This window comes from Mobula birostris, chromosome 16, assembly GCF_030028105.1.
Source record: "Mobula birostris isolate sMobBir1 chromosome 16, sMobBir1.hap1, whole genome shotgun sequence".
Taxonomy (NCBI): Eukaryota; Metazoa; Chordata; class Chondrichthyes; order Myliobatiformes; family Myliobatidae; genus Mobula; species Mobula birostris.
The window spans coordinates 20,495,992-20,520,148 of NC_092385.1; the positions used below are offsets into that span (position 1 = coordinate 20,495,992).

Here is a 24,157-nt window from a genome sequence, read left to right on the forward strand (position 1 = left end):
TGATGTTGAGGCTCTACAAGGCGCTCGTGAGACCACACATGGAGTACTGTGTGCAGTTTTGGGTTCCTTATTCTAGAAAGGATAAACTGACATTGGAGAGGGTTTAGAGAAGATTCATGAAAATGATTCCAGGAGTGAAAGGGTTACCATATGAGAAATGTCTGGCAGCTCTTGGGCTGTATTCCCTGGATTTCAGGAGAATTGGGGGGAGGGGGTGGTCTCATGGAAACATTCTGGATGTTAAAAGACCTGAACAGATTAGATATGGCAAGGTTATTTCCCATGGTAGGGGAGTCTAGGAGAAGAGGGCACAACTTCAGGATTAAAGGATGTCCATTTAGAACAGAGATGTGGAGAAATTACTTTAGTCAGATGGTGGTAAATCTATGGAATTTGTTGCCATGAGCGGCTGTGGAGGCCAAGTCATTGGGAGCATTTAAGGCAGAGATAGATAGGTTCTTGATTAGCTAGGGCACCAAAGAGTATAGGGGGAAGGCAGGGTAGTGAGGATGATTGGAAGAATTGGATCAGCTATGATTGAATGGTGGAGCAGACTCAATGGGCCAAATAGCCTACTTCTGCTCCTATATCTTATGGCCTTATGAAGACAAATGAGGAGCTTGCAGAAGTTGGTGTGCAGGGGCAGTCTGCAGATGGATAGCCAGACTTGGTACCCCAGCCAGAGTGGTCTAGCTGGGTGGCAATGGTATTTAGCCTGGCGGCTGGAAGCTAGGATGGCGCTCTGTGCCCTCCTCCAAGCATTCTGGCAGCAGCAAACGTGAGCCCTGGCGGACAGGGCATCTGCAGCTGGCTCCTCCGAGGGGAACAATGAGGGTTGGTAGCCATGGAGCGCTTCAGTGGGTGACATGCCAGTGGTAGAGGAGGTGTGTAGGTTGTGAAACAGCTTGGTCCAGTGCAGGTACTTCTGTCACGTGGAAGGGAAACAGTTAGAAGTGGCGAAGCATTGCGGAAACTTCCCCACTTATTGATTGGCTCTTTCTGACTGTCCGTTGGTCTGTGGATGATCGCCAGAGGACAAGCTCACTGAGGTGTGGAGGAGGGAGCAGACGTGGGAGAAGAATAGTAGACACCAGTCCTGGAGGAAGCCGTGGAAGTGAACTTCATAATGGAGAATGGTGCGCGCGGCCTCTCCGGTGATGAATATCTGTTATCTGTCAAGTAGGAGGCCGTGCACAATTCTGATTTGATAGAGGCAGACGTGAGAGCACGGAGGAACACCTGGTGAAACTTCTGAAATGCCTGCTTCACTGCCGCTGCTACTGTGTGATCCGAAATCTTCGGAGGGGAAGGTCCCGAATCCTCGGCTTTGCCTGTTGCTTGGCGGCCGGGGCTGGGGTCAAAGCGCTCGGCAGAGATGGTGCTCGGTGCTCGGTGTCGGAGGGCTGGTTTGAGGCGCGAAGTTTTTGGACGGACTCAGAGTCGGACTGTGGTCGAGTGCTTCCAGGATGCTGCATCGGCAAGTTTGCGCCGCTGGAAGCTCATGGCAGGGAGAGTTTCTTCCTTCTATGGTCTGCGTGAGACGTTGGGGCTATCGGGACTTTGAGACTTTTTTTTACCGTGCCCATGGTCTGCTCTTAGCAAATTACGGTCATTGCTTTGCACTGTTGTAACTATATGTTATAATTATGTGGTTTTTGTCAGTTTTAGTCTTGGTCTGCCTTGTGTTTCTGTGATATCATACCGGAGGAACATTGTATCATTTTTTAATGCATGCATTTCTAAATGACAATAAACGAGGACTGAGTGTCCTCATGGTCTAATGTCTGCCATCTCAGCAGCTGATGGATGTTTGGGGAGAGCAATGAAGCGGGCTGCCTTGGAAAACTGATCCGCCACTGTTACGAACACTGTGGCCCCATTGGTAGGTGGTAAACCAGAGATGAAATCCATGGTGATGTGGGACCACGGTTGTCATGGAACCAGCAGTGGCCATCAGATCCCCGAGGGCCGCTAGTTGGAGGAATTGAACTAGGCAGGCAGTGATGAAGTGACGTACGTCTGTGATCATGGCGGGCCACCAGAACGAGCATCACAGGAAATCCAAAGTCTGTCGTGCATCTGGATGAATGGAGAGGGGTGAAGAGTTGGCCCACTGGTGTGCCTAAGAGCACAAGGCTGCCGGCACGTACACACAGTTGGCAGGCATGTCAGCCAGAGCAGGTTTGTGCTGTAGGGCCTGGTGTCTCTGGTACTCAAGGTCCCAGGTGATCAGGGCGAGGATCTCGGAGTGGATGCTGAGGGTCGATCCTCATTTCAGCTGGGTCAAACTGTCATGATAGAGCGTCCACTTGAGTGTTCTCGCAGCTGGGTTGGTAGGAGATAGTGAACTTGAAGCCTGACGTGGGTTGAGTTGACAAGTCTGTTGAGTGGATAGGAGTGTCACAACCATGGATTCGGCAGCGCAGTAGATATGGCAATTGCGCTTGTGAACTTGCACGTGCCAGCTAATTATTATTTAATCGTGATAGTATTTAACTCCAAACTTGTCGTCGTAGTGCTTATCGAGACCTGGACAGAGCATAGCAACTCTTCGCTGCTGTCTTGCGTTCTGCCTTCCCTGAGATATTGGACTTTGAAGTCAACTGTCTCTGAAGACTAGCGGTATTCGTTTAATCTTCAGATGTTCTTTTCAGCCGCAATGTAGGCTTCGTGTTCCTTTTGAGAGTTTTAGTTAACGGTCCTGTTTGGCCTGGCATTTATTATTTATTTTCCCATTAACACTGTTCGTATTAAAGTCTGTGAACTATCGACCTGCTTCAATGTCTCTCACTCCGCATTTGGGCCAGATCCAAACCTGGTAACAATGAGGTTCTGGTGCTCAGTCCAGATCAGTGTTTCTAATCAGCAAATGACTCCATCCCTCCAAGGCCCACTTGATGGTGAATAGCTCCCTGTCTCCTATTCCATAACAGTGCTGGGCAGAGGTGAACTTGTGCGAGAAGAAGGCAAAAGGGTGTGTCTTTCCATCCAGTCCTCACTGGAGAGAATGGCCCCGGCACCCATGTCAGATGTGTCTACCGCAAAAGGTGCAGGGGGGTTTGAATGGTGGAGAATGGGAGTGATGGTAAAGTGTCTCTTCAGCTCTTTAAAAGCATGGTCCATAGCAGACCAGGTTATTGGTGAGGTAGGTGACTTCGTGAGAGAGATGAAAGGAGCAACAATTTGGCCGTAGTTTCTCCTGAACCAGCGGTAGAAGTTGAAGAAGCCCAAGAAGATCTGTAACTGTTTGACGGAGCTTGGTTGGGGCCATTCAGTAATGACATGCACTTTCTCTAGGTCTATGGATATGTCTTGGGGTGATAGGACATAATCCAGGAAGGAAATGATTGGGGTGTGGAACTTGCATTTCTCCAACTTGCAGTCAAGTTGGTTTTTGAGGGGATGCTGAAGGACACAATTGATGTGAGAGATGTGGTCTTGGGCATCCTTGGAGAAGATAAGGACGTCACCGAAGTAGATGAACACAAACCTGCGTGGCATGGCTCGGAGGATCTCGTTGATGAAAGCTTGGAAAACAGTTGGACTGTTGGAAGGTCCGAAAGGTATCACCAAGTAATCATAGTGGCCAGCTGTGTTATGAACGCTGTGTTCCACTCATCCCCCTGGCAGATGCAGATCAGGTTACACACACTTCGTAGATCCATTTTGGTGAAGATCTAAGCCCCACAGAGAATTTTGAATAGGCTACCTAACAAGGGAAGAGGGTAGCGGATTTAAATGGTAATTTTGTTGAGTCCTCAGTAGTAAATGCAGGGACAGAGAGCCCATCTTTCTTTTAGACAAAGACGGACCCTGTACCAGCTGGAGACTGAGATGGTTGAATTTTGTAGCATTCTGTAGCATTTCGGCGATATTGCCATTCTTGGATTGGATCTCAAGTGGGGTCAGGGAGAACAGATGATCTCGGGGGGAAGGGGAGCCTGGAAGGAGGCAGATCGTAGATCGTAGATCAGGAGGAGGTGTGCTCTGTGAAGTGGTAGGGTGCTGGTTTCCATTTTACTGAAGGTAATGGCTAAGTCGTGGTACTCTGGTGGGAGTTTGGTGAGGTTGAAGGTTTACTCCGTCTCCAAGCATTTATGGGGTGGGTTTAACTGAGGTTACAGGCAGGCGGGTCCCCAACTCAGCAATGAACGGGTTGAAAAAGCGAAGTGAGGGTCGTGAGTGGAGAGCCAGCGGTAACCCAAGAAGAGAGGAGTGTTGGGTGAGTCGATCAGGAGGAACTGGATGGAATCGAGGTGCTCTCCAGATCTCATGTGCATAGACTGTGTGCATACTCTGCTCATCCCCAGACCCCAAGGAACATCTATCAATGGCTGTGATGCTGAATAGTTGAGAGAAAGGCTTGCTAGGGAGTTCAAGCTGCACACAGGGAGTCCAGACCAAAAAGTTGCCTCCTGTGTCATCATCCACCTGGACCTCCTGTGTGATAATCCACCAGAGCCTCCTGTGTGCGTAGAGCTGTCAAGGTGTTGAGGAGCACAGAGAGTGTGAGTCAGGCTATGGTGCTGGATTAAGAAGCCAGGGAGAGTTTACCAGATAGAAGGCCTCTTGTTTCTACCTGTTGGTGCCATTTTCTCAGACGCAGTGGGCATATGATGTGTGGATGATGCACAAGTTGTTTCTCCACTGCTGCTCATGCTCTTGGGGTTTGAGGGAGCTTTCCCTAACTGCCTGGGTTCAGGAGGCATTGATGAGGGGGTCCCACGGCCTGAGAATGGATCTACGGTTCCAGCTGATCTGGAGGGTCATTCCATAAGGCGCTTGTCAATTTGGAGGGCCAGATTGATGAAGCTTTTGAGGTTGGTGGGCATTTCCCGGGTAGGCAGTTCGTCTTTCAAGCTCTCCAAAAAGTTGTGATAGTAATGGGCCAACCGCACTTTGCCACAAAGGTCCTGAATTCCATGTTGTAGTCCAGCACAGAGCATAAGCCTTGACACAGGCAAAGCATCCGATCTGATGCCACCTTTCCATTTCCCAGATGGTTGAAAACCTGGCACATCCCAGCGGTAAAATCTCCCTATTGTTTGCAAATGGATTTTTATTGTCCTGGTTAATAGAGGCCCAGGTCAGAGCTCACCCATTGAAGAGAGAAATGACAAAGGTAATATTGGCTTGGTCTGTAACATATAGAGATGGCTGAAGCTCGATGTGTAAGGCACACTGGGACAGGAAGCACCAGGTCAGGAATCTGTTGAAGCATTTTGGGCACCAGAATACAGAGCACTGAAGGAGAAGGTTAAATATTGTGGGGTTACTGTATCAATATGAATAGCTGGCTGAGGGTAATGAACAGCTGGTCTATGGTTTCCTGCTGCTTCTGAATCATGTGCTCATGTTGACGGATGACTTCCTTTTAGACAAGCATACTCCGCTGGGTCAGTCATGAGTTCATTCATCCTTGGGTCAAGTAGAGCAGCAGAGACGATTTTGCAGTAAAGGATATTTTACTTATAAACTGCAAAATAACAACATGCCAAAAAATAAGAGAGAACAGATACTCAACATGACAAGGCAAAAGGGTAACTGGAAATTAGGTGCAACTGGTTCATATGAGTGAATAAGATTATGTATGAGAGTTGGGTTTAAATAGGCTGCAGGTGACTCCTGTTAGCTGGGTGGAGACTGGGATAAGCCTACATGTGCCGGACTCTTTTTGACTTAAGAAAAAGAATACTGGTAAGTATATTCCACAAAATAATATAAAATAGTTCATCATGGTTGTTGTTGTGACACCACTCAACCAGCTGATCTATCTCCCTGTTACCTAGTGCTCCTTATCTGTACCTAGTACTAAGCACGTATTTAGCACTCATGATGTACCTAGTTCTCATGAGATTGTTTCACATCAATCATTGCATGTAATTAAGATAGTTTGACAACAATTTTAAAGGTTTAAAGATTAGATTTATTTGTCACACATACATCAAAACATAGAGTGAAGAGCATTGTTTGCATCGATGGCCAACACAGTTTGATTATATGCTGGGGGCAAACCGCAGGTGTTGCCATGCTTCCAGTACTGACATAGCATGCTCATAACTTAATAACCCTAACTCATGTCTCTTGCAATGGGGGAGGAAAATGGAGCACCCAGAGGAAATCCTCATAGTCATGGGAGAACATTAAACTCCTTAAACACCGTGGCAGGAATTGAACCCTGATCTTACAGCTGTGGCTATAAAGTGTTACGCTAATTGCTACACTATCGTGTTGCCGTGCCAATGAATTAAAAGGCTTAGTAAAAGGTGGCCAATTGCAGTGTGAATTAGTTCATAAATCTAAGAAAATACACAATTATACATTTGAATGAGTTCAAAAAATCTATACTCAGAATACAAGTGCAAACATGAGGAAATCTGCAGATGCTGGGAATTCAAGCAACACACACAAAAAATGCTGGTGAACACAGCATGTCAGGCAGCATTTATAGGAAGAGGTACAGTCGACGTTTTGGGCTGAGACACTTCGTCTGAAGGGTCTCGGCCCGAAACATCGACTGTACCTCTTCCTATAAATGGTGCCTGGCCTGCTGCGTTCACCAGCATTTTGTGTGTGTTGCTCAGAATAAGAGTTCAAAGTTTTGATGAAGACATCAATATTTTCCCTCAGAGGAGGCTCATAAGTACAAAAGTGTTGAGAGGTGTGGAAGATACAGATTTAAGCAGGCATGTTAAATTTATAACTTGAGTTTAAAATTGGATAGCCATTTCCCTGAAGTATCATACACAATATTTTAGCATGCCTGTAAGCAAATTTAGCTACTTTATGTTCTGGAACCCACCTTTCTAAGCTGGAAAATGAGACACTCAGATATAGAGTATCATTGTCACTGTGCTGTAATTAACTGGGCACCTCCTGTTTCCATTTGCAGTTCCCACTTTGGCCTCATTAGCTACAAAACCAGTATGGAAGCAAATTGTCCTCAATCTCTGGTTGAATGTATCACATCATGACATGTTATTCTTCTCTTCTTTAGCAGGTGGAATGTGAAAAATTTGAATCTCTGAAGAGCAAATCAATGATTCAACAGTTCCATTCTGTTCATGATCTGAAACCTCTCTGACTGAGAACAATTCTGAGGTATCTCTCCATGTTCAACTGCAATAAATAGGTTAAACTTTTCGCTGTCTGAAGCTTATTCCAGTTTGATTGTTTTATTGTGGTTTATCCGTTTGTTTTTAGCTGCACAGTTTACAGTTCAGCTCACATGAACTTCCAACACTATATCACTATGCTCATAACACATATGGTGCTAGATAACACATTCAAATAGATTAGATGAACCACATTTTCAGTTGGTTAATGATTTTAGTTTAACTCAGATATATTCTGTATAGACTTTGCTGCCTTAACTGAACAACTTAAACCTTTCAAAGCCCAGGTTAAGGAAGCATATATTTGTAATTTCTTAATTTGTAATTGTGTACACAAATTAATTAAGTATTCTAATTTGCACAATCAATCAAAATAAACAGAAGTAAAGATTTAAATAATGCAGTCAAGTGTCATTAGCTTTTCCTTTACAACAGCGATGTTGAAACAAAAGGTTAACTCTGATCTTGCACTCGGATATTGCCGTTCACTCCATTGGTAGAATGAGTACATTGTCTTAATGGTTTTGGACTGGTCCCTATTTTGTATTTTTCTTGCTTGATTAGATAGGATCTTGGCCGAGAATCTCGACTTTGCAAGACTGACGCCAAACTTGCCACCAGGTTCTTACTAAAATGTGAATATTCTCAGTCTGCATTTGTCCTTGTCGATATTCTGAATACAGTTTTAAACTGAAAACGCTGTGTTACAAAACCCAAATTCAATTGAATTTGTTCCTTGAGTACAGATCTGATCACAAGCTTCCCTACAAGGTTTTTGTTTTGGCAGCAAATGAAAATTGTGAAACTAATAGCCATTCTAACATGGGGAAATTCTAGCTTAAATGCCACTCTTCTAGTGTAATTACAATTAAACAGAAACAAACCATGTTTCAACAGAATTAAGATGAGTCTCTTGTTCCAACTCGTACAAATTATCCGTAGCCCACTGATTTGAAGGATTAAGATCACTTTCATTTTGAAAAGCAGTAGGAATGTTTTCCTGCTATACTTTTACTGGATTACTTTGGGGCATTTGCTTTAATTCACATAGAAGAATTGGAGATCTTTTCAGTTGGTGGTTCAATTTCTTGTTATCCTTAATTGGATCCTTGTGTTCAAAATTTCCCAGTAAATTTCAGCTCTGTTAAGAGGCCCGGAGGAATTCTAGATTAATTTTTAAAATACTGTTAAATCAAACTTTCCTATTGAATGCAGACCATTAACACATCTTTTTGTTTGCTTTTTTTTTACAAATTGGAAAACCTTTTTAACAAAAGAAATAGCAAAAAAAAACTGACTGAGTGCTTTCTAATTGAATTCAAGAGTATAGTGTTGGGTGAGCAAGCTTTTATCAATGTTATATTCCATTGCCAAACTTTCTTGTTCAATACAAAATAACCATCTTTCTTCTCCTTTCCTGTTCTTTCTTTGAATTGGTTTGAGTAACAATTAAAATTCAATTCAAACTGCAGGGAATTGAGTATAGACTTGCTATCTTTTACACTGCAGTCAGAACTGTTTGCAATTATTGCAGAGGTAATCTCCATAACTTGTTTTCCTGAACACCTTGTTTCAAGAATTAACAATCTTGGACAAGTTCTCCAAGCCTTTCAAAGGTGAAGATTGAATCTACATGATAGTGATCCTATGCTATTTAATGCATTAGACGAGTTATTTCTTAACACTTTTGGATCTCTTGCCACATCACTAACTTCCACACAACTGATCCCAGAATAATTAGATTACAATTTTCTACTTCTGCTCTTCCTCCACGATAGGATGAACTCTGATAATTCATTCTATAATGGATATTATACAATGAATCCTGAGGATTTTGGAAGATTTGTGCAATGCTATGACCTCTCAGAACTCTACATGCAGTTTGTCAACTCCAGGCGATTTGTTTTCTTTTATTTCCTCAATTTTGCCAATAACTTTCCTTTTAATAATGTTAATTACTTTGAAATTCTCAATTTCATTAGAACATTGGTTCCCTGATATTTCTGGTAGACTAATTATGTCTTTTTCCTGACATTACATGCATAATAATCAGTCATGTTTTTCATTCTCTATATTGATACTTCCTGCCTTTGCTTCCACAGGACCCTCATTTGTTTTTGCTACCCTCGACCTTGCTTTCATTATGGTAGAAGTTCACACAAACATTTTTAATATGCCTTGTATATTTTCTCCTTTCTCTCTTTATGGAAGTCTTATCTGTTACTTTCTACTTTTCCTTAACTACGTTATAAACTGTTTTCAATCCAGTACTAATCTTAAGATCTTTATTTAAATTTGGATAAATTATATTTTTTTAGAACTGGAATCGAATTTGAGTTGGTTTATTATTGTCACATGGGGTGCCGTGCTAGTGTAGCAGTTGACACGATGCTACTCTGACTCAGAGTTTCAGAGTTCAGAGTTCAATTTATTTATTTATTGAGGTACAGTACGGATTAGACCCTTCCGGACCTTTGAGCCGCGCTGCCCAGCAACCCCCAATTTAACCCTAGCCTGATCACGGGACAAGTTACAATGACAATTAACCTACCGACTGGTATGCCTTTGGACTGTGGGAGGAAATCGGAGCACCCGGAGGAAACCCACGTGGCCATGAAGAGAACGTACAATTTCCTCACAGGCAACAGTGGGAATTGAATCCGGTTCACCAGTACTGTGAAGCTTTGTACTAACCATTACGCCACCAGCGTCCTCTGTAAGGAAGTTTGTACGTTCCTCCCGTGTGTGCATGGGTTTCCTCTGGGGCGCTCTCCGTTCCTCTACAGTCCAAAGATGTACCAGTTAGTAGGTTAATTGGTCATTGTAAATTGCCCTGTGATTAGGCCAGGGGTTAAATCGGTAGCTTGCTGGGTGGTGGGGCTCACTGGGCCAGAAGAGCATGTTCCCCACGGTATCGCTAAATGAATGAATGAATGAAGAAATGAATGAATGAATGTGCTAAAGTGTAGGGAAAAGCTTGTCTTGCATACTGTTCAAACAGATCAGGTCTTGACACAGTGCATTTGTTTTACATTGTACAGTGTACAACGTAAAACAAAAACAGAACTCAGAATAAAGTGTAATGGTTGCATAGAAAGTGCAATAAGGTGCAAGATCATAACAAGGTAGATAGTGAGGTTAAGAGACTATCATGTCATACTAGTCCTGTAACAGTGGGGTAGAAGCTATTCTTGAGCCTGGTGGTGTGTGCATTCAGGCTTTCGTATCTTCTGCCCGATGGCAGAGGGAACAAAAGAGAATGTCCAGGATGATTGGAGACATTGATTATGCTGGCTGCTTTACCAAGGCAGTGAGAAGTATGGACAGTGTCCATCGAGGAGAGCACAGTTGCAGTGGTGTGCTGAGCTGTGTTCACAACTCCCTGCAGTTTCTTGCAGTGGCAGGCAGAGCAGCGATGCAGCCAGTTAGTATGCTTTCTATGGTGCAGCATTAAAAATAAGTGTAGATTTTTAAAACTCATTAGAATGTATAATCATGTATTTTCTCAGAATTATGAACTAGTTCACACTGCAATTGGTCATCCTTTACCAAGCCTTTTAATCCATTGGCACGGCAACACGGTAGTGTAGCAATTAGCATGACACTTTACAGCCACAGCTGTAAGATCAGGGTTCAATTCCTGCCACGGTGTTTAAGGAGTTTGATGTTCTCCCATGACTACAAGGATTTCCTCCGGGTGCTCCATTTTCCTCCACATTACAAGAGACATGAGTTAGGGTTATTAAGTTGTGAGCATGCTATGTCAGCACTGGAAGCATGGCCACACCTGCGGTTTGCCCCCAGCATATAATCAAACTGTGTTGGCCATCGATGCAAACAATGCTCTTCACTCTATGTTTTGATGTACATGTGACAAATAAATCTAATCTTTAAATCTTTAAATCTGTTGTCAGACTATCTTAATTATATGCAATGATTGATGTGAAACTCTCGCGAGAACTAGGTACATCAGGAGTGCTAAATACCTGCTTAGTACAGATAAGGAGCACTAAGTAACAGGGAGTGAGATAGATCATCTGGTTGACTGGTGTCACAACTACCTTGCACTCAATGTCAGTAAGACCAAGGAATCGATTGTGGATTTCAGGAAGGGGAAGTTGAGGGCACGCACACAGTCCTCAATGAGGATTCAGCAGTGGAGAGGATGAGCAGTCAACATGCGTGAAGATCTAGCCTGGATGCAACATATTGGTGCAACTACAAACAATGCACGGTGGCGGACATATTTCATTAGGAGATAGAGGAGACTTGGTATGTCACCAAAGACAGTCACAAATTTCTACAGATGTGCTGTGGGGAGCATTCTAACTGGTTGCCTCACTGTCCAGGATGGTGGGGGGGGGGGGGGGCATTGCACAGGATCAGAAAAGCCTGCAGAAAGTAGTAACTTCAGCCAGCTCTATCATGGGCACTAGCCTCCTGAGCATCGAGGCCACCTTCAAAAGGTGACGCCTCAAAAAGTGGCATCCGTCATTAATGACCGTCACCCTCTTCTCATTGCTACCATCAGGGAAGAGCTGCAAGAGCCCGAAGATCCACACTCAGTGCTTCAGGGACAGCTTCTTCCCCTCAGCCACTGGATTTCTGAATGGAAAATGAGTCCATGAATACTAACCTCACTGTTTTTCTCTCTTTCCACACTACTTATTTAATTATGTATATCTTAACATAATTTACAGGTTCTTTTATTGTTATGTCTTGCATTATACTGCTGCCACAAAACAGCAAATTTCATAACATTTGCCAGTGATATTAAAGCAGTGATTCTGCTTTTGTTTTTAACTTTTTAAAAGGGATGCTCCGTTGCTTCTCGGAGAACGTACTAAAGAACTGGAGCCGTAACTCGATGACCCTCGGCTCATAAGGGAAACTGAGGAGATGATAGATAGGAACGACAGGGAGGTGGTTGTCCCTAGTTTGTACTTGGAAGGTGAATGGGTGACTGTCAGGAGAGTGAATGGAAATAGGCAGCAGATACAAGGCACCCCTGTAGCCATACCCCTCAACGGCAAGTATACCATTTTGGATACTGTTGGAGGGGATGACCTACCGGGGAGCTGGGGGGTGGGGGGTGAGCTACTGTGACTAGGTCTCTGTCACTGAGTCTGGTGCTGTGGCTCAGAAGGGAAGGGGGCAGAGGAGAAATGCAATGGTGACTGGAAATTCCATAGTAAGAGGAGTAGACAGGAGGGTCTGTGGACGAGATAGGGAGACACAGATGGTATGTTGCCTCCCAGGTGCCAGGGTCAGGAATGTCTCGGACTGTGTCTATGACACTCTAAGGAAGGAGGGTGAGCAGCCAGACATCTTGGTACATAATGGTACAAATGGCATAGGAAGGAAAAGAGAGGAGGTCCTAAAGAGAGAATTTAGAGACCTGGGTAGAAAGCTGAAAAGCAAGACCTCCAGGGTAACAACCTCTGGATTGCTGCTTGTGCCATGCACCAGTGAGGGCAAGAATAGGATGATCTGGCAGATAAATATGTGGCTGAGAAACTGGTGCAGGGGTTAAGGTTTCAGATTTATGGATCATTGGGACCTTACTTGGGAAAATATGACCTGTACAAAAAGGTGGGCTACACCTGAACCCAAGGGGGACCAATATTTTTGTGGCAGGTTTGCTAGGGCTGTCGTGGAGTGTTTGAATTAATTTATCAGGGTGATGGGAACTGGAGTGATAGGGCTGAGGATAGGGATATTGGATTACAAGCAGAGGTAGTGTATAGTGAGACTGGCAGATGATAGGGCAAAATTGCAGTCAGTGGGATGAGTTGTACTGTAAAAGGGGGACAAAACTGAAAAAGGTAACAAATAAAGGACTGAAGGTGTTATATTCGAATGCACACAGTATATGAAATAAGTTAGAGATTGGCAGGTATGACATTGTGGGTATCACGGAGTCATGGCTGAAAGACAATTGTAGTTGGGAACTTAATATCCAAGGATAGAGAAGTAGGCAGAAGAGGAAGAGTGGCTCTGGTGGTAAAAAATGAAATAAAATGTTTAGAACGAGGTGACATAGGATCGGAAGATGTAGGATCCTTATGTGTAGAGTTAAGAAATTGCAGGGGTAAGAAAACCTTGACAGGGGTTATCTACAAGTCTCCGAATAGTAGTCAGGATGTGGTCTACAAGTTACAGCAGGAGACAGAAAAAGCGTGTCAAAAAGACAATGTTACATTAGTCATGGGGATTTTCAATATGCAGATAGATTGGGAAAATCAAGTTGACGCTGGATCCCAAGAGGGGGAATTTGTGGAATGCCTCTGAGATGGCTTTTTAGAGTAGCTTGTGTCTGAGCCCAATAGAGGATCAGCTATTCTGGATTGGGTGTTGTGTAATGAGCCAAATATGATCAGGGAGCTTAAGGTAAAGGAATCCTTAGGAAACAGTGATCATAATATGATAGAATTCACCCTGCAATTTGAGAGGGAGAAGCTAGTCAGATGTATTAGCACTACAGTGAAGTAAAGGTAATTCTAGAGGCATGAGAGAAGAGCTGGCCAAAGTTGATCGGAAGGGGACATTGGCAGAGATGATGGCACAACAGCAATGGCTGGACATTCTGGGAGCAATTCAGAAGGCGCAAGATAGATACACCCCAAAGAAGAGGAAGTATTCTAAAGGCAGGATGACAAAACCATAGCTGGCAAGGGAAGTCAAAGCCAACATTAAGGCAAGAAGATAGGGTGGGTAATAAAGCAAAAATTAGTCGGAAGTTAGAGGATTGGGAAATTTTTAAAAAACAAAAGAAGGCAACTAAAAATCCATAAGGAGGGAAAAGATTAAATATGAAGGTCAGCTGTCTAGTAATATGATACCAAAAATTCTTTCAGATATATAAATGTCATGGTCCGGTCTGTGAAGTCCGTATTTCGGTTCACGGTCCGGTCCATCGACCCTTGCTCCAGGTTTTCCTATCTACCCTGTTTCTGTTCTTGTTGAACTAATTGAGGCAGCTGATGCTCATTGGGGCTGGCTGCATAAATACCTTCAGAGACCTAGGCATGGCTGCTGGATTGTTCTTGTCCTTACTCCTTGTATCCTTTGCTCTGCCTTCTGTTTCCTCGCCTGAAGCCTTGCCTTGTCTTGCCAGTAACTCTCGCCTCACCTGAAGTTCTCGTCTCGCCTTGCATTGCCTGAAGCCTTGCCTTGTCTTGCTGGTAACTCTCGCCTCGTCTCGCCTGCAGTCTTGTCCTGGAGCCACCCTGTACCTAGCTCCCTTCCTGTCCCTTGCCTCCACCCAGGTAAGCCAGGCCATCTTGCCGTTACCTGCAGTTGGTTCTGTCCCTTCCTGTCCCTTGCCTCTGTTGGGTGGTGATCCGCGCCCTGCCCAGGAGTACCGTGCCCTGCCCAGGAGGAGCTTCAACTCTCCTGCCTCCAGCCTCGCCTCACCTCAAGTCTCCTGCCTCCAGCCTCCAGCCTCGCCTTGCCTCAAGTCTCCTGCCTCCAGCCTCCAGCCTCGCCTCGCCTCAAGTCTCCTGCCTCCAGCCTCCAGCCTCGCCTCGCCTCAAGTCTCCTGCCTCCAGCCTCCAGCCTCGCCTCACCTCAAGTCTCCTGCCTCCAGCCTCCAGCCTCCCCTCGCCTCAAGTCTCCTGCCTCCAGCCTCCAGCCTCGCCTCATCTCCAGCCTCCACCCTCCAGCCTCGCCTCGCCTCGCCTCGCCTCAAGTCTCTAGTCTCTAGTCTGAAGTCTCCAGCCTCCTGCCAAGCCTCAGGCCTGAAGACTCCAGCCTCCTGCCAAGCCTCAGGCCTGAAGACTCCAGCCTCCTGCCAAGCCTCAGGCCTGAAGACTCCAGCCTCCTGCCTAGCCTCAGGCCTGAAGACTCCAGCCTCCTGCCTAGCCTCAGGCCTGAAGACTCCAGCCTCCTGCCTAGCCTCAGGCCTGAAGACTCCAGCCTCCTGCCTAGCCTCAGGCCTGAAGACTCCAGCCTCCTGCCTAGCCTCAGGCCTGAAGACTCCAGCCTCCTGCCTAGCCTCAGGCCTGAAGACTCCAGCCTCCTGCCTAGCCTCAGGCCTGAAGACTCCAGCCTCCTGCCTAGCCTCAGGCCTGAAGACTCCAGCCTCCTGCCTAGCCTCAGGCCTGAAGACTCCAGCCTCCTGCCTAGCCTCAGGCCTGAAGACTCCAGCCTCCTGCCTAGCCTCAGGCCTGAAGACTCCAGCCTCCTGCCTAGCCTCAGGCCTGAAGACTCCAGCCTCCTGCCTAGCCTCAGGCCTGAAGACTCCAGCCTCCTGCCTAGCCTCAGGCCTGAAGACTCCAGCCTCCTGCCTAGCCTCAGGCCTGAAGACTCCAGCCTCCTGCCTAGCCTCAGGCCTGAAGACTCCAGCCTCCTGCCTAGCCTCAGGCCTGAAGACTCCAGCCTCCTGCCTAGCCTCTTGCCAAGCCAAGCCAAGTCTCTAGCCTCTTGCCAAGCCAAACCAAGTCTCTAGCCTCTTGCCAAGCCAAACCAAGTCTCTAGCCTCTAGCCTCTTGCCAAGCCAAACCAAGTCTCTAGCCTCTAGCCTCAAGCCTGAAGACTGCAGCCTCCTGCCTCCTGCCAAGCCTTGCCTCTAATCTCTAGCCTCAAGCCTGACGACTCCAGCCTCATCCTGCCTGCCTGCCAAGCCTCGTCCTTGCCTAATTCTGGGGTCCGAGCCAGAGGCAAGACCCAGGTACTGGGTCCTTGTCCAGTCTCTGGCTTGGAGTCCAAGCTCGGGCTCCTAGCTCTCTTGTTCAGTCCTGTTCCAGGTTCCTGGTTTTCCTATCCATGTCCTTGCTATCGCTCTGTATCCTAGTCCTGTCCCTAGTACTTCAGTGTCTGTGTCTTGCACTTGGGTCCGTTCCCAGCCACCACCTTATGACAATAAAGAGTAAAAGAGAAATGGGAGTAGATATTGGACCACTGGAAAATGATGCTGGAGAGATAGTAATGGGGACAAGGAAATGGTGGACAAACTGAAAAAGTACTTTGCTCAGTGCTGAGTAGGAGACACTAGTAGTATACCAGACGTTCAAGTGTGTCGAGGGACAGAAGTGAGTACAGTTTCTATTACTAGGGAGATGATGCTAGGGAAACTGAAAGGTCTGAAGGTAGATAAGTCACCTATACCTGATGGACTACACCCCCTAGTTCTGAAAAAGGTAGCTGAAGAGATTGTGGAGGCATTAGTAATGAACTTTCAATTTCAATACATTCAATGCTGAGGCTTTTTAAGGCTTTGGTCAGACTGCAAATGGAGTATTGTGAGCAGTTTTGGGCCACTTATCTAGGAAAGGATGTGTTTACAATGGAGAGAGTTCGGAGGATTCCAGGAATGAAAAGGTTATCATATGAACAACGATTGAAGGCTCTGGACCTATACTCGCTGGACTTTAGAAGAATGAGGGAGGATCTCATTGAAGCCGATCCAATATTGAAAGGCCTAGAAAGAATGGATGTGAAGAGGATGTTTCCTTTGGTGAGAAGTCTAGGACCAGAGGGCATAGCCTCAAAATAGGTTGGGGGGGAACATGGAATCAAACCATGAGAGGCCTGCGTCGGGCATTTTCATGCCTTACAAGGCGCAGATTGGAAGTCTGTGTGGGGCGCCACTCCTCGCACAGACACTAGAGCAATGTGTGGTTAAGTACCTTGCTCAAGGACACAAACACGCTGCCACAGCTGAGGCTCGAACTAGTGACCTTCAAGTCGCTAAACGAGCGCCTTAACCACTTGGCCGCGTGCCCAACACAAAATAGAGGTGTGTACATTTAGAATAGAGATAAGGAGGATTTTTTTTAAACCAGAGGATGGTGAATCTGTGGAATTCATTACTAGTGGCTGTGGAGGCCGGGTCACTGGGTGCACTTAAGGTGGAGGTTAAGTTCTTGATTAGTCAGAGCTTGGCAGGTTATGGAGAGAATGCAGGGGTTGAGAGGGAAATGTATCAACCTGATGAAATGACAGAAGAGACTCGGTGGGCCTAATGGCCTAATTCTGCTCCTATGTCTTATGGTCTCATAGAAATCGAGAAACCTATCTTGTTCTGCTTCAGAAGAGTCTATTCAGAGTGTGCTACAGCTAATATTGTACTTTACCCAAGGTTTCAGCTGCTGAGCAGCTAATGTTTAATGGTGTCTCAGTGTGACCCTGCTGGTGGCACTCCAGTAATGGGAGACTGCTGAAATGTACGATGTTTATCCAAAGTTCATGTGCTAAGACTGCTCTTTCTGTGGAGGTCAATGTCACTGCAATGTTCATCTGCTTAGACAGAGGATCATTCCAGGTAACAATCACTTACCTGTCAAATTGCTGCTTGTTTCGATGCCAGAGAGGTCACCCAGGCTTTTTTGTTTTTTTTAATATCTATGTATGTTCATTTGTGGGAGATAATGAACAAGGCCAGTGTTTATTACCCATCCCAATTAAGGCTGTTAAATAGGAAATTGTCATGTTTTTGTTAGGCAGCCGGAAATGCTGAATCATGCAAAGATGAGAAAAGAAAAGATAACCTTGAAGCTTTCACCACCAGATGTGAAGAAGAAAGTTTCTCCAGTGAAGCTGCTATCTTGTCAGAAAATGCCTTTGTATAAAACTGGATTTGCAGGAACTTTTGACCATGGAGAAAAGTAATGTAGGAAAGCTCCATATAAAGGCAACGTAGTTTGTTGTTCCCCTTTGCGCCTTGTGGTGCATCAGGCGGCAAACTTGCCATTTCTTTAGCATTGGTCCACTTTTAATGAGGCAGAGTTGCTAGCTCGATGCTCAACCCAGCACGAATGGAAAGTATGCAAGCAGCTGGCCGGAATCGAACCTGGGACTACTCAGCTTGAAGTCCGGTGCGGATGCCACTACAGCACTGGCAGGCTAAAGTTTATAAAGATACAATTTTGAAGTGTTGAACTTCTAGAGTGACTACTTGGTTTTTTAATCGGCATGCTCAGGATTACCTCTCACCTATAACTGTACATTTTTAAATGGATTTCTCTAATAATGGAAACTAGGATTGCAGTTCCATAATGAGATACGTTTGCTTCTAATAATCTAAGTGCACTGAATATATGCAGTATTTCCTGCAGTTCACAGCATCCTTGCACCTTCAAGCTTTTACTCTATTGAAATGCTTACAGTTTCCTTTTTTAAGAATAAATAACACTTATGATCCTGTAGCCAAAGGTCTATTACATAATAAAAGCTGAATATGATGGACAGTAAGTTCTAAATGTTGGCCTTGTCAGTGGCACCCACATCCTTAAACTAAAAACAAAACAGCCTGCCAGCACGTGCGGAGGATCTCTGAAAACGAATAGCATCTGTTCATGTATAGCTAAGAAAACCAGTGCAAGATTAGTGAATATTATGTTTTTTTGAAGATGATACTGTATTCAAAACATTCAAAAGTTGCTATTCACTTACAATCCATAGTTTATATCTATTCTTACATGATTTGCAGACACCTATTGTTTTGCGGATTAATTAACCTTCCTGGATGAACTATTCAGCACTTTCATTTTATCTCAGCTAAATTATTCCAAACCCTAGGGCTATATTTTAAATAATAACCAGTACTGCATTACTGCAGGAAAAAGGCACACACAAGGGAAAATACATAATCCATAATTATTTCATTTATGCTATAATTTCATTCCATTTCTCTCTTCAAGGCCAAGGATTCCATCACTGTGTCCCAACAAGGGAAACAGAATTGAAAAGCTTTTAACAATTTTAAAGTTCTTAGTATGTAAAATTGTAAACTGTAGATCTACAGTAATAACCTTGAATTCAGCTTCATCAGCTAGGGAATTTAAATTTAGGTGTTTAAAAAATAATTTCAGCAATAATGACCTTGAAGATGGATGTAAATACCCACCGACCTAATCTTAAGCCCTTCAGTGAAAACATAAAAGCAAAGACGGAGAAAATAAGACCCTTGGGTAGTAAAAACATATTTCAGCATGTTGAATTTTCTTCTTTTCTCCCACCATTGTTAAGGAGTGACTAAAAAGCCAAGTTTCATTGTTTGCAGAAGTGCAGTTAAATTCCTATTCTCCCTTGAAGTCGCCTAGCAAATTACGAGGCTCAATTTCATCAGAGGACTGCAAATTGCATAAAGATATCCCACCATTACCTGTTCAGGGGCAATTAGGGATGAACAATACACACTTGCTGGTCAGTGACAATCAGGTTATGAAAAGTGAAGGAAATTAAATACAGACACCATGGAATTGCTATATGATTTGCCATGTTATTTCACAAGCAATGCCAAACTAAATTCTCTCCAAGAGATCAGACCCTCATAGACATGAAGGATGTGATGTTGTGTACTTATCGTCCAAGCAAGTTTGTAGCATGATGGGAAATGTTAAGAATTCACCTTCAAGAATTGGCAATTCTTTAACAAGGTAATAGAACATGATTACAGCCAAATAATGTGACTGGCCCTAGAAATCTTCTCCTAGAGGTATGGTGTAATTTCCTCAGATTTTAAGTATTGTTTGAGATTTAGAAAAGGTTGCAAATTAAAATATAATTTATTTTTATGCTTCTTCATGATTTTATATTGAAGTAAATATTCCAATTTACAGTTTTTATATTATGGAATCATAACCCTTCAGCACACCAATTCCATGCCAACAATCAAGTAACCGGTTAGACTAATTCTTCACAAGTCTCGTTTTACTTGCCCTGCATTCCCTGATTGTACTACTTACCTACACACAAGGAGCAATGTACAATGTCCAATTAACCTACTAACCTGCTCGTCTTTGAGGTGTGGGAAGAAACTGCACACGCCACAACTCAAAGATGAGGTAAGCTTCTTTATAAAAGCTTGCTGCTCAAAATAACCGTCTATATTCATGCATATACACGAGAAAGTCTGCAGATGCTGGAAATCCAAATCAACACACACAAAATGCTGGAGGAACTCAGCAGGTCAGGCAGCATCTACTGTAAGGAAATGAATAAATAGTCAACATTTTAGACCAAGACCCTTTTTCAGTACTGGGAAGAAAGGAGGGAGCTATCACAGCTTAAGGTTGATGGTACACTGCTTTCTTGAACAGTGATAATTTGCTCATTGAAGATATACATATGGTAAATAGATTTGTGGGGGGAGTGCCAGGATTTCTAATCTAGTACAATATTTAACAGAATTCTACTTGATTTTCTATTGTGTGGCTGGGCACAATTCTTGCAAGGCATCAGATTTTGATGATGTACCTGGTAGGGCATTGAAAAGCTGTGCCAACTAACTGGCGGGAGTGTTCAAGGACATGTTCAATCTTTCATTACTGAGGTCACAAGATCTAATCTGCATCAAAAGGGCAACAATCATACCAGTGTCCCAGAAGAGCAGGATGAGCTGCCTCAGTGACTATCACCAAGTTGTAATCACATCCTGTGTGATAAAGTGCTTTGAGAGGTTGGTCATGGCCAAAATTAATTCCTGCCTAAGCAAGAGAGGAGTTGGACTAGCTGCAATTTGCTGTTGTTACAATAGGTCTACAGCAGATGCAACCTTATCAGCCTTGGATCACATAGACAATAGCAAAAGCTACATCAAGCTGCTGTTTATTGATTACAGCTCAGCGTTCAACACAATTAGTCCCTCAGTTCTAATCAACAAACTCCAAAACCTGGGCCTCTGTACCTTGCTCTGCAACTGGATCCTTGACTTCTTCACCAGATGGCTACAGTCAGTGCGGATTTGAAATAACATCTCTTCCTCGCTAACAATCCACACTGGCGCACGTCAAGGATGCATGCTTAGCCCACTGCTGTACTCGCTCGTGATGATGGTGTGACTAGGTGCAGCTCGAATGCCATTTATTTGGCAATGATACAGCTATTGCTGGCAGAATTTCAGATGGTGATGATGAGGCCTACAGGAGCGGGGTAAATCAGTTGGTTGAGTGGTTTCAAATCAACCTTGCAGTCATCATCAGTAAGACCAATAAATTGATTGTGGATTTCAGGAAGGGGAAGTTGAAGGAATATACACCAGTTGAGGGATCAGTAGTGGAAATGCTGAGCAGTTTCAGGTTCCTGGGTGTCAACATCTCTGAACATCTGAACATCTATCCTGGGCCCAACATGTTGATGGAATTACAAAGAAGGCACAACAGCAGCTATATTTCATTAGGAGTGTGAGAAGACATGTTATATGACCAAAGGCTCTCACAAACTTCTACAGATGTACAGTGGAGAGCATTCTAACTGGTTCATCACCATCTGCTATGGAGGGAGCACTGCACAGGATTGGAAAAAGGTGCAGAATGTTGTAAACTCAACTAGCTCCATCATATGCACTAGCTCCCCAGCATTTAGGGAACCATGGCTTTCAAGAAATATTAAGGGCTTGGTTAAGAAGAAGAAGGTGCGCAGCATTAAGGAGCAAATGAGGGACTTGAGGAGTATAAAAATGCAAGAGACCACTTAAGACGGAAGTCAGGAGGGCTCAAAGAAAACATGAGGTTGCTCTAGCAGACAAGGTGAAGGAGAATCCCAAGAGTTTCTACAGGTATATTAAGAGCCAACAGATAGCAAGGGACAAAATTGGTCCACTGGAAGATCAGTGTGGTCATCTATGCATGGAGTCAAAAGAAATGGGGGAGATCTGAAATACATATTTTGCATCTGTATTTACACAGGGGACTGACTCAGAGAAGTGAGGCAAAACAGCTATGAAGCATACACATTACAGAGGAGGAGGTATTAGCTGTCTTGAGGCAAATTAGGGTGTATAACTCCCCAGAGCCTGGCAAGGTGTACCCTCAGACCCTGTGGGAAGTATGCAGAAATTGCAGGGACCCTAGCAGAGATATGTAAAAATCCTTAGCCATGAGTGAGGCTCTGGAGGACTGGAGGATAACTAATGTTGTTCTATTGTTTAAGAAAGGCTCTAAGAATAAAGTGGTAAAGTATAGGCCGCTGAGCCTGATATCGGTGGTAGATAAGTTATTGGGAGGTATTCTAAGGGACTAGATATGCAAGTATTTGGATAGCCAGGGACAGATTAAGGATTGTCAGCATGGCTTTGCATGCTAGGTCATGGCTAACCAATCTAATAGAGCTTTTTGAGGAAGTTACCAGGAAGGTTGGTGAAGGCAAAGCAGTGGATATTGTCGACATGGACTTCAGCAAGGCATCTGGCAAGGTCCTGCATGGGAGGTTGGTCATAAAAGATCAGTCACTTGCATTCAAGATAAGGTAGTAAATTGGATTAGACATTGGCTTCATGAAGAAAGCCAGAGAATGATAGATGGTTGCCTCTTTGACTGGAGGCCTGTGACTAGTGGGGTGTGCTACAGGGATCAGTGCTGTTGTTGTTTGTCAGTTATATCACTGACCTGGATGATAATATGGTAAAGTGGATCAGCAAATTTGCGGATGACACCAAAAATGGAGATGCAGTAGACAGCGAGGAAGACTATCAAAACTGGATCTGGACCAGCTGGGAAAATAAGCTGAAAATGGCAGATGGAATTTAATGCATTTAAGTGTGAGGACAGGCAAGGGTAGGGCTTACATGATGAGTGGTAGGGCACTGAGTTGTGCAATTGAACAGAGGAATCTGGGAATGCAGATCTATAATTCCTTGAAATTGCCATCACAGGTAGGATCATAAAGAAAGCTTTTGGCACAATGGCCTTCATAAATCAAAGTATTGAGTACAGGAGTTGGGATGTAATGTTGAAGTTGCATAAGAGGAGGCCTAATTTGGAGTATTGTGTGCAGTTCTGGTCACCTACAGACAGGAAGGATGTCAATAAGATTGAAAGACTGAGAGGAAATTTACAAGGGTGCTGCAGACTTTGAGGACCTGAATTACAGGGTAAGGTTGAATTGGTTCGGACTTTATTTCCAAGAGCATAGGAGAATGAGAGAAGATTTGATAGAGGTATACACAATTATGAAGGGTATAGATAGGGTAAATGCTAGCAAGCATTTTCCACAGGGGGTGGGTGAGACTAGAACTAAAGGCTATGGGTTAAGGGTGAAAGGTGAAATGTTCAAAGGGAACATGATGGGGTTGTCCTTCACTCAGAGCGTGTTTCTGTGTTGTGATGTTCTACGACTGACTCTCAAGGGAGACACAGTAAAGCATTCAGTTGCATTCATTAACCAGCAGGAGGAGTGCAGTAATCTACTGTTCAATTATGCACATGTTTATAAAAAAGCGACGTCTTCCAATCCGTTGAACAGATCAGAACAGAGGCCATTTCCCAGTTTTGGGAATCGAGCTTTACCATTCATATGTCGCATTAAACTTAGAAATTCTGTGGCAGTGCAGACGCAGGTCTCGATATTTTGTCCCCAAGCGGTTAAATTTTCAACGGGGGGCGGTGACAGCAAACCGAAAGACCGGGTGTATCCGAGTCCATGAGTAGAGCGCCCCTTACAGCCGAGTTCGGCCGGCACAGTCGGGTCGGGTCGGGGTACTTCAGCGGTCGACGCAGCGGGCGAGCAAGCGGTCTGAGGACACCCGGTGCAGACAGAAAACGGCGGTGGGTTCTGAAAACATGGAACTGAACAGCGATCTCGTGAACGGCGACAGTTCTCATTCCGAGGTAGGAGCCGCTCTGAGTCTCGGGTTGCAGTGTAGAAGCTACTGGTGGGAGAGGGAGGGAGGGCGATCTGGCAGCTCGTAGCACTGCTCGGCCGCACCACGGTTGTCCAGTGTTGGACATGTCTGCTGAAACAGTTAGGCCGTCTTTCCATTAAATGTTCTTCATTCTGAAGAGTCTAAACACAATTAGGAAACCTAAATAGAAATGTATGTTGGAAGGACAGCTAGAGGCAGAGTTCACAGTCATTTGTGGATTGGTTAAGGAAAGCCAGAATGGGTTTCTTAAAAGGTAAATATGATTTTATTGATAATATAGAGCTATACACAGACTTTGAAAACGATCGACATAATATTGCTTATGATCAAAACTAAAACTCACATAATAAAAGAGTCAGCAGCATCAATGGAAGCTTGGCTGACTGACAGGAACAGAGCAAGTTTGCTTTTAGTATAGCGTTCCCACCGCCAACCTCCCCCTCCCCACCAGGTTCAG

The 24,157-nt window shown here is 44.5% G+C and overlaps 1 protein-coding gene across 1 annotated transcript in view; it reads left to right on the plus strand.

Annotated features, from left to right (window-relative positions):
• The first annotated feature begins 23,296 nt into the window (after positions 1–23,296).
• The window catches only part of LOC140211030 (ninjurin-1-like), a 52,342-nt gene continuing 51,481 nt past the window's right edge, over positions 23,297–24,157 (plus strand). The window contains 2 exon segments of the mRNA XM_072280387.1: positions 23,297–23,531; positions 23,534–23,665. Of these exon segments, the coding sequence (XP_072136488.1) occupies positions 23,478–23,531; positions 23,534–23,665 (186 nt within the window). The 5' untranslated portion in view covers positions 23,297–23,477.